The sequence below is a fragment of the Molossus molossus genome, unplaced genomic scaffold (genome assembly GCF_014108415.1).
Source record: "Molossus molossus isolate mMolMol1 unplaced genomic scaffold, mMolMol1.p scaffold_m16_p_15, whole genome shotgun sequence".
Classification (NCBI taxonomy): domain Eukaryota; kingdom Metazoa; phylum Chordata; class Mammalia; order Chiroptera; family Molossidae; genus Molossus; species Molossus molossus.
This window is the reverse complement of record NW_023425350.1, coordinates 52,750,744-52,761,001: the sequence shown is the minus strand read 5'-3', so window position 1 is coordinate 52,761,001 and position 10,258 is coordinate 52,750,744. Positions and strand designations below refer to the sequence as shown.

Genomic DNA, 10,258 nt, shown 5'->3' with positions numbered 1-10,258 from the left:
ACGCCTCCCGGCTGTCCCCATGTCCCAGCCATGGGGTGCCCACCTGGCTCCTCTGGAAATCCCATAATCCTACATTTATGAAACACATGGAGAGAGGATTGAGACAAGTTTGTGTTCCTTGGGGATGGAAGTGAAATGGGGAGGGGCCAGAGGCAGGCCAGGGCGGAGCTCTTTCTCTGTCAAATCCGCCTGTCACCCCCTCGGGGCTGTCCACACAGCCACAGAAAGGGAAGAGAAAATGGAGTCTGTGCACACACAGAATACTCCCTCCAAAACCCCAGCAGAGAAAATAGAGGCTGGGGACTGAGTCTCCTAGATATAAAAGGCTTATCAAGTTTTACTGACCCTGTTTTTCACAGATGAGAGTGATTCTCCGTGTCAAAGCAGGAACGGGTCTCAAATGTTGAGGACTCCCTGAATTGCAGAACGTGAAAGTCCTACCTGAAATGGCCTGGGTACTTCAAGAGAACTCGCAATGAAAGGCTTGTTCAAGTCCTGTCAGCCAACAAAGCAAGCATCTCATTACCCCGAGGCACAGGCCAGGTCAGGGGGAGGAGGGGAGAGTCTAGTCTGCTGGGTTTCAGTGGGGGGCGGGCACCAGGGCAGGTCGGAGGAAACACCCGGGGGGAAGGAGCCAAGCTGAGACCTGAGCCCTGGGCCAAGGCCAGGCCTGCAAACGGTTCCGGTTCCGCTCAGCAGAGCCGAGGGGAGGGCGAAGCGGGAAAGGCAAGCAAGCAGCGGGCCCTGGTGGGGCCGTGTGCCAGTGTGGTCCACCTGCGCCTGAGGGGTGCCAGGTCCAGCGCCCGCCGCCCGCACCAGGCCTGGGGGTCCTGGGGGACCCGGGGGACCCGGGGGAGTGGAGCAGAAGGAAGCTGGAGGAGCGGCACTTGGCCTTCAGTGGTGTCGACCTGATTGTAAGGGAGGCGGTGGTCAGGGGAAGACAAGGAACGTGACTCGGGAGGATTCCAGAGCCGGAGTCTGTGGGATCGGTGATACCGGTGAGGAGGAGGTAGGACTCACAGGTGCCTCCCACGGCCAGCTCCAGAGGCAGGGTGTAGGGAGGGTACAGCCCAGGCACGGTTGTCCTGGGTGGGAGGCCTTGAGTTCGTGGTGCCCGAGAGTCACCCCGGGAAGATGCCGCCGGGAAGCAGAGCGGACACGGCCGAGGGGCAGGGACTCTGGGCTCAGCAGCCTGGGCAGCGGGCGCCGAGGGAGTGCCAGTGGCAGAACAGCAGGCGGGGCCGGGAACAGAGGGGGCCGCGGAGAAGGCGAGGACGTCGGGGTGCGGGCAGGGCAGCCGGTGACGGCGGAGTCACGGAAGCCGGAGACCCAAGGGGAGGGCAGCCGGTGACTGCGGAGTCACGGAAGCCGAGACCCGCGGCGTCTGAAGAAGCCGAGCGCGCTGCCAGCTGCGGCCGAGTGTCGGGGAGGGTACGCGTCCGCACATTTAACAACCGGGGCTACATGGGGCCCTGGTGTGAATTAGAAAAAGGTGCTCTTTCCTCAAGGTAGTTTACTTCTATCAGAAAACTACTGTAACACACTGATTTTATTAGAACAAAACACTTTACTGCCATCTGTGGGAAAATTGTTATAATAAATAATAAATGTATGAAGCCTCAGATGTGGTGCCTGTACACGGCAGCCCTGGTTATTGGCGACTGCAGTAAAATCAGTCTTCGGGGCAGCGGGGCGAAGTCTCCCAGAAAGGATGCCCAAGCCGGGATGGCTTCAACGAGAAGGAATTTATGACCCCACATAACAAGACATCTGGAGGCCGGGCAGCTCAGAGTCGGCTCTTTCTCCATAGCTCCCTGGAGAACCGGGTCCTCGCCATCCTCCGTGCTGGCTTTCTGCCTCGGGCTTGTCGCCTCGGGCCCACACGATGGCGTCCATGGCCCCAGGCGCCACATTTCTCCGCAAGAGCAAAAGGCAGAAGATGAAGACGTGTATCCCTTGTTGTTAGCGGACAGAACTTTGTGAGACCCTTTCATCCTGCTCCACCACCCCCCCCCCATAGCTACCCCCAGCTGCCCCTCGCTCTCATTGGTCATAAGTGAGTCACATGCCTCTTCCTAAACCAATCACTAGCGAGGGTAATGGCTTCACTGTGATTGGCGTGTCTGATAAGACACCGCCTCCTAGGGTTGTGGGCTCCTTTCTGAGCACGTGGCCGTGGGGAAAGCGGAAGTGTACCAGGCTTCTTGCGTCAGAGCCGACGAGAGTGGTGTTGGAGAGGAGACCCGGAGAGCCTGCCGCAGGAGTAGCAGACCACAGCAGGTGCAGGAGGCAGGAGACAGCAGGAATGGGTGATGCGCTCTAGGACCCTGTGAGGAGAGGAGACACCTAACTGAGGGGACATGGAGGGCAGGAAGGGCATTCTGACTGCGCCCTCAACATGTCTGAAACTTCTTGTCAAAATTGATCTCATGAATGGTACCACCACTCATAAAGCCAGACAGTTAGGAGTCATTTGGGATTTATCTCCCATCCCACAGGCCCCTGGCCCCTTAAGCCCTAACTAGTCAATATCACGGGTCTTTCAAGTCTAACTGCTCCGTGTTTCTGGAATCCACCATCTCTATGCCAGAGTTGGCAACAGCAGGACTATTAGTATTTGGAACTGGACAATTCTTTGTGTAGTGGGGGGTCGGGAGGCTGTCCTGTGCATTGAAAGATGCTTAGCAGCTCCTGGATGCCAGTGGCACCCTCACCCCCCATCCCCCACCCATCAATCATGACCATCAAAAACATCTCTAGACGCTCCAAATGTGCCCTGGGGGGGGGGGGCAGGGGGCTGGAATTGCCCCTGATAGAGAACACACTGGTCTGTGCTCATGTGAAAATTACCCCCCCACCCCGCCCCACAATTATAAGAGAAAGTTTATTTAGAAAGTCACAGAAGTAGAAGTGAGCCATAGAAGAAATGGGCTCAGGAAACAAGTTACAGCAAAAAAAAAAAAAAGGTAGGGGGGCCTTGGAGTTAGAAGAAAGAGGGAGAGACACACACGGTGAGTGGCAGAAGAGGAAGGAGGGGCACTGGTGTGCTCTTGGATAGAGGGAGGATGCCCTGGGGAGAGGAGGATGTGGGGAAAGGCGGGGCATGTGCCAGAGAGAGACCAACCTCATGTGGAAAGTCCTGTAGATCTTCGAAGCAGTTTCCAGTTATGGCCAGTCTTCTGTTCCCTCTCATCTTTTCCACCCTTGCCCTGATCCTGCAACCCGCGCTCACCCACCAGGGTTATACCATTGATGCTCTACTTGTATCTCTTTTCTGCTCAGTCATGAGCTGGGAACCATGTTTATCTTGCTCAACATTGTATCTCTAGACCCTAGTACCCTGCCTGGTATACAGAGAGCCATACATATAGAGTGAATCAAAGGAATGAATGAATGAATGAATGAATCACTCCTGCCCTGCTTTTCATATCTTCCCCAGTTGGCTGCTGGACTTAGAAACCAGCCTTTAGAACAGCCCTAAGCCACTGACCATACAGTGTCTTAAGCAATTATTTTTCATCATTTGTGGTCACAGACCTTATTGAGAATTGGAGGAGATCACTAGACCCACACCCCCTCAAAGGCCATAAGACTTATATGATCTGAAGCCCACCCATGTGTACCCAGAGGACTCCTGCTCCTCAAGATCAGCCCTAAGCTAGAATTTTTCCCAGTCCAGTTTTTAAGTCCGTCTGTGTTCTTCCTAGCCTCCAGGATGAAGTTCTAACTCCAAAACTTCACACACAATGCCCTCTAACACCTGGCCTCAACCTCCCAACCCCTCTTCCCTCTCATCTCGGAGCACACCTCTCTGCAGGACCACTCTCCTTCCACCTTGCCCTGAACTAGCCAGGCTCCCCGACAGCTCCAGGCTCCCCTCTACCTCCCTGGCTCAGCACACTTTCCCCCGCTTAGCCTCAGGGCCCACCCAACACTCCACTCAGATGGTGTTTGTTCTTGAGGCTCTCTTGCCCTCCCTACCCCAGGGCAGTGGGTGCCCCTTCTCTTCTTTCTGTTCCCAAAGGAGCCCAGATAACTATGTTTTCCTAATACACTTTTCAGGAGCCTTGGAAGGTCAGGAGTCCTTTGTAACTCACTGCTGTACCCTCAGAACCTGCTTTAGGGCTGTCGTGCAGAGATCTGTCATGTTTGCTGGGTGTGGCGTCTCCTCACCATCCACTTCCCACTCCCCTTGGTGTTGCTTCATGGCCCACCCCAGGGAGCAGCTTCTACTCCAGCTCTAGGAATAACCAGTTTCAGACCAAAGCCCACCCTGATGAGGGAGAGAAGAGAGAGAAGGCAGCTCTTAGTGACCTGGTTGAGGACTTAGATCAGCCCTTGCCTGAAGCCAGTCCTTCTGAACGTTTTGTTTCCATAAAGCCATTAAGTTCCCTTTGCTAGCTGAGTAGTGTGTTCTATTATCTACAACTCAGAGCAGCAAGGAAAAGCAAATGAATGAATAAATAAAACTAATGAGTGGGCCCAATCAATATCCCCCCAGACTCTTGACCTAGCTAAAACCAGCGTGGCATGCATTTATTTCCTCTTGCCTTCCTGAACCTGGAAAAGAGAACTTTCCTTCCGAAGCTAACCCCTTTTTCTTTTTCTCCAGAAACTGGTTCCATGCATTATCCCACATTCTGTCTTGTATCTTTGATCTTTCCCTCCCCAGTGGCTTCCTCTTCTCCACTTTCAAATATTCTCAGGTGTCCCCAGCCGCTCCAGCTGTCTCAGCGCCTCCTGGGGCCACAGCCCCTCCCCCTCTCCCTTTCACTCAGTCTGCTCCACAGGACGCTGACCTCAGGCCTTCGCACGGGCATGCGCAGTGGGTGTTCCGGGAAAGCTCATCACCAGACTGACCTCAGAAGAGCTTTGAACCCTGGTCCCTGCTCCGTTCTGTGTGAGGCATGGCCACCTGGCTCCAGGGTTTGGGTGTCAAGGTCTCAAGACTAGCCACCCAGTTTCTCAGGCCCATGCAGAGCCGGACATCGAAGGCCACCTCCACCCTGGCCTCTCCTGAAGAGAGAATCACTCAGCATTTGAGGTGTATTGTAGCTCCCTCTTCCAGGGGGGTTCAGGTCATCATCCCTGTGCCAGTCACTTCCAGTCCTACAGGTCAGGTAGGGGGCTGGCAGATCCTCTGTCTAGATCTCAGAGTGCAGTGAAGAGCCAAAGGGTCTGGAAGGATCACTTTGGGGCCTTGGGGCACGGGCCACGGGAGAGCTCACGGTGGGAAACAGGAGAAGCCCCCTGGGTAACGAGAGGAGGCAGCCGCTGTGCGCCTTGGTGCCAGCCCCTCGGGAAAGAGAGGCAGAGGCTTCGATTTTGGAAACATGATGTTTTCATGCTTTTGGCTTCTTCTCTAAGTATGTTCCTGTTGCTCCCATAGAGTAAGCTTGATTCCTACAGGAGATGTCAGTCCCATGGCAAATGCTAAGCTTCAGACCACAAGAAACAGGTGTTTGTCCAGACCAGATCTTGAAAGCAGAGGGAGGGAATCATAAGAAATCCCAAGAGCATGAGGGTCAAGGGCACAGCCAGGGGACCAGCATCCCTCCCTGACTGGAGAGTTACTGGCCCAACCCATTCCTTGGGGCTCCATTTGTATAAAGTAGAACCCCTTCCCAGCTGTGGTCAAAGAAACCAGAAGGTACGGGTAACTACCACCTAAGCAAAGGGCACCTGGAAAAGGAAGAGGAGATGCCTGAGTGTGGGGTGCGGAGTGGGGGAGGCGGAGTGTCAGCCACAGAACACACGGGGTCTTTAAGCAGGCCAGACAACCAGCCTCGAAGCCCACCCGCCCCCAACCAGTCTTGTCAAAGGATTCTCAGTTCCACTCAGGACTCAGCCAGAGATGCTGCACACCCCACTCCTACCCTGCCCACTGAGACACATGCCCTACACAGTCACACCCCATTTGAGTACCAATGAGATACACACACCAACACAGATTTGTGGTTCCAACTGTTTTATACTGAAATACACATAGCTGATCTGAAAAGGGTCGGACTGGGGGAGAAAGAAATGATGAAAGCAGGTGATCCCAGGGCTCGATGTTACCAACTCTTGCCGGTCCACCCATCTGTCTGCCCACCCTGGCAGGACAGGCAGGTCTGGAGGTCTGGAGGAGCTCAGCTGAGCTGGGCAGAGGAAGCAGCCAGTCCTGGGCCAGACAGTCCTCAGCTGAAGGGCTTCACCAGCTTCATGGCAGCATAGTTCTAGAGGGAAGGAGGAGGCAGGGACACGTGACCGCAGCTGCAGGAGGCGTGGAACAGGGGAAGGAGGCTCATCTGCCCAACCACCTGCCTGCGCCTGGCCCTCACCCTCCTCTACACCTCCCTCAGCTCAACACTGCCCTCCTGGTGCCCTCACCAACCTCACACGCCCAGACCTTCCTGAAAGGTGGGGGCCTCGCTGCCTGAATTGCCCTTCCCCCATCCGTCCAGGGCTCGCTCTCCTGTCCCAACCCACTGCTAAGAGGATTCTGACCACCAGGGCCTGCCGTGGCCTCTTCTGTCAGACAGGTGTCTTGAAGGCATGGCCACGATTCCCCCCTCCCGTGGACCCAGGGCTCATTGGCCACCATGCTTCTGTCCAGAAAGCAGAGAGAGAGAGAGCTGGGGGCTGGGTGTACGGGGATGACCCGCAACACAGGCCAGCACCTGGGATGGTTCACCCCTGATTAGACCCTGGCTGCTGTAGGACTGAAAGGAATCTCCCATCTCCACTCCTCCCCCCCAAAACCATGAAAACACACACAACACAACACAGGGCTCCTAATTGGGACAGTATGTTCCCCAGCGCCCGCCTGGGAAAGCCTCCTCTGGAAACAAAGCCTTCCCGCCAGATCGCCTCCTGCCCCCCCACGCTGGCCCTGCTCCCGGCTGGCGGGGAGCTGCGAGGAATCAGACGGGCTGCCCTCCTGGTGCCCCTCCCAGGGGAATTTCCAAGAGGGTGGGAGATTGGACCAGCTGGAGGGGAGCACCCTGGCCTTGGACCCCTCTCTAGCAGGCCCTCTGCCCTGCCCTCAAGGCCAAAGGCCAGGGGAAGGTCCCGGGGCTCCCAGGGGCCACTTGGCTGGAGAGCAGCAGGCTCTGCCCAGGTCGCAGCGAAGGCCTGCCAACAACCCAGTCTGCAGCCTCAGCCCCGGAGCCCTGCGCCTCTCACCCGGGCTCCGACCCCACAAGCCAGCCCTGCGAGAGGGGAGGCAGCTTGGTGCTTCAAAGAGGACAATTTCCAGAATTCAAAGGAGGGTGATGGCCGCTGTTGGGGGCCTAGGAGACAAGGGAGGGCTCTGACCAGGACTACCGGTCAAAGCGCTCCTCTGCTCCTGCCACAGGGCCGGGGGCTAAGGCTGACCCAGGGACAAGGAAGGACGGGCTGGAAGTGCCTGGAAGTCCTCTCTTCCTCTTGCAGCCGGGCAGCAGGGCCCCCTCCCCCAGACCCCTGAAGGCCTGGCCCTAGAGCCTCGCAGGGAAGGGCCCAGCTGGCCAAGGGCGGAGGTAGGCACAGGGAGGGCGGTGGTGATGTCTGTGACACAGCCCCTGCCCTCCCCTTAGCTCTTCAGGAGAAGGCTGGCTCCATGTGAAGCCCCCCAAGGACATGCACGAGCTCCCCCAACCACAGTGCTAGTCCCAGCAGGTCAGAGCTGACCCGGCCCAACCCCGCCCTTCTTTATGTGACGGGAGGGCCTTGCCAAGGTCACACGGAGTCACTGGCAGAGGCAGAGCCCAGCCACATCTGACTCCAAGGACAGCGCTCCATCCGTGTGACAGCCGATCCCCAACCTGAATGGCCCCAGTGCGAGTTCTCAGCAGACCTGCAGCCGGCCCAGGACTCTGCATTTCCAGCCAGCTCCAGGCCTCCCCACCCCCACCGCTGCTCCTCAAGCTGTTAGAAATGCAGTTCAATGTCGTTTCATTATAATGCCAATGAGATGCAGTAAGACCTTAACTCTTGTTCATATTAATTAGCCTGCGGTGAAGCTGGTCTTGTTCCATGTCCTTTCCCTTGAAGTGGCAGAACCTATTGACGCTGTTGAGTGAGGACTTACCGTATCAGCCCCATGCACCTCCTGCAGCGAAGACAGTTCAACCACAGAGCCCTCCCCTCAGTCCCTAACACGGACGGTGGGGAACAGCAGAGGGGACTGTCTGGTCTGGGCCGTAAGTGACAAAGCAGGGTGCCAGGTTCTGCACCAGCGGTCCTCTGCCTGAACTTCCGGCCCGAGCCTCCTGGAGACCTTGATGGCACCCGTGTTTTCCCTCCTCCACTGGCTTCAATGTGTCCCCACGGGGCACGAGCCTCATCACCTTCTCCTTCATCCCCACAACATACGCCTGCCTCCCAGACACACAGCACAGGCTTAATAAAGTCTTTGCCTGACGGACTATGGCCAGGTGCACGCAAAAGAAGAGGAGCTGAGCCTGAGGGGTGCTGGCACGTGGGACCTCACCTCCCCGCCTTGGCACTCCGCACCTGCATGATCCGGGGAACACCGAGGGAGTCCTGGGCGTGACAGCAGACCCGGGTCCCCGGGACAGCTGACACTCAGGCCCACTTGCCGTGCCCTTCCATGGCCCGGTGTCCAACCCTGTATCTGTAATTTCCTCTTCCTTTGCTGCCAGAAGCGCCCTCCAAACTGTGTACACTTCAGTTCCCCACAACCTGGACACACCCCTGGGCCGCGGCCACAGTTGGCCCAGCAGCCCTGCCTCTTCTTGCTGAGCCTCGGGACGGATTTCGTCCAGAGCTCCAGGCTTCTGCCAGCTTAGAGGGCCTGGCCTGCAGACCCTGGCCTCGGCCACCCTGGACCTCGACCCTGCTTTGTCGCTTACGGCCCAGACAAAACAGTCCCCTCTGCTGTTCCCCACCGTCCGTGTTAGGGACTGAGGGGAGGGCTCTGTGGTTGAACTGTCTTCATTGCAGGAGGTGCACGGGGCTGATACGGTAAGTCCTCACTAAACAGTGTCAACAGGTTCTGCCACTTCAAGGGAAACGACATCTAATGAAACCAGTTTTTACCACAGGCTAATTGATAGAAATGAGAGGTAAGTTCCTAGGGCGTCGCATCAACATTATGGTAGAACAACAATGAACTGCGTTTCTAACACGGGAAACCTGTACGAGGGCTCCCCAGTCCTGGCGGGAGAGAGCGCTCCAACCCCCCCTCCCCCTGGAGGATTCGCCCAGCAAAGGCACACAGGCACGTACATCCGGAGCAGACCGCTCACAGTGGGCACCCTGCAGCCGGGCCGTGGCCCGGTGCTGCCCAGACGGGCCCCCAGTGTCCGGAGCCCTGCATCAGGAGCTGAGCGCAGACTGCTTGCTGCCCTGAGCCAGTCCCCAGTCCCCTCTCCCCTCCGTGTCGCTGTTTCTTTGCCATTCAAATCAGAGGGACATGGAGTTGAGTCTGCCATTCTCTCTACTTTCATATCAGTTTGAAACTTTCATTTCAAAAAGTTTAAAAATTGTTTGAAGAATATTAAAAATCAGGCACCAGCCAGGTCACACTGTGGTCCCTTCAAGGTTTGAAATTCCAGGGACACTAGGGTGGGGAGGGGAGCACCTTCAGGGTTCCCCTGATGAGCTGTGAGGACCAGGGAAGCCCGGACCAATAATACAGCCCTAGATCCTTCTCTCTGGGGCGGGGCCCTATCCCATGGAGCTGGGGGCAGCCAGCGAAAGGGACTCCCAGTGTGCACTGTGCCAAGTGAGAGGCTTCTGGTCCACCTCCTGTGCACCCACCTCTTCCCGCCATGCCTACCCTGCTGCAGGAGGCAGGACACACTCTGCCATGGTCCTCAGATGGACCGTGAGACGCTCCACCAGCCCAGGCCCTCCCCTCCTCTGGACCTCAGCAGGTGCACCTCACAAACAGAGGGACCTCCTCTTCTGTTCTGCACCCATACCTTCCCCTGCTGACCCAGTCCCACACCCTCCTTCAGGCTGGTTCCGCCGCCCAGCCCTGCCCAGGGGCTACCTTCTACCAACCCTTTGCTTACGTAGTCCAAGGGCTTTCACGTCCCCGTCGAGGGCAGAAGCTCAGTTTCCCCTATTGGACTAAAAGCTCCCCAAGGGTAGGACTCTCTCTCCCTACCAGACTGGGGACCCCCCCAGAGTTAAGGGTCATGTCTCCCTCATCAGACCACGGGCTCTGCAAGGACAGAGGCGACTTCTCTCCATCAGATAGGGGCTCTCTAGGGACAAGGACAGACTCTCCTTGACCAGGCACCGCTGGAGGTCAAGGGCTCGCTCC

The 10,258-nt window shown here is 57.1% G+C and overlaps 1 protein-coding gene across 14 annotated transcripts in view; it reads right to left on the bottom strand.

The window, feature by feature from the left end:
• Nucleotides 1–5,997: 5,997 nt before the first annotated feature.
• The window catches only part of DYSF (dysferlin), a 208,834-nt gene continuing 204,573 nt past the window's right edge, over nt 5,998–10,258 (bottom strand). For all 14 annotated transcript variants that reach the window (XM_036262777.1, XM_036262775.1, XM_036262784.1 and 11 more), the window contains one exon: nt 5,998–6,218. In XM_036262777.1, coding sequence (XP_036118670.1) covers nt 6,180–6,218 — 39 coding nt within the window. In that variant the 3' untranslated portion in view covers nt 5,998–6,179. The remainder of the gene's footprint in view (nt 6,219–10,258) is intronic.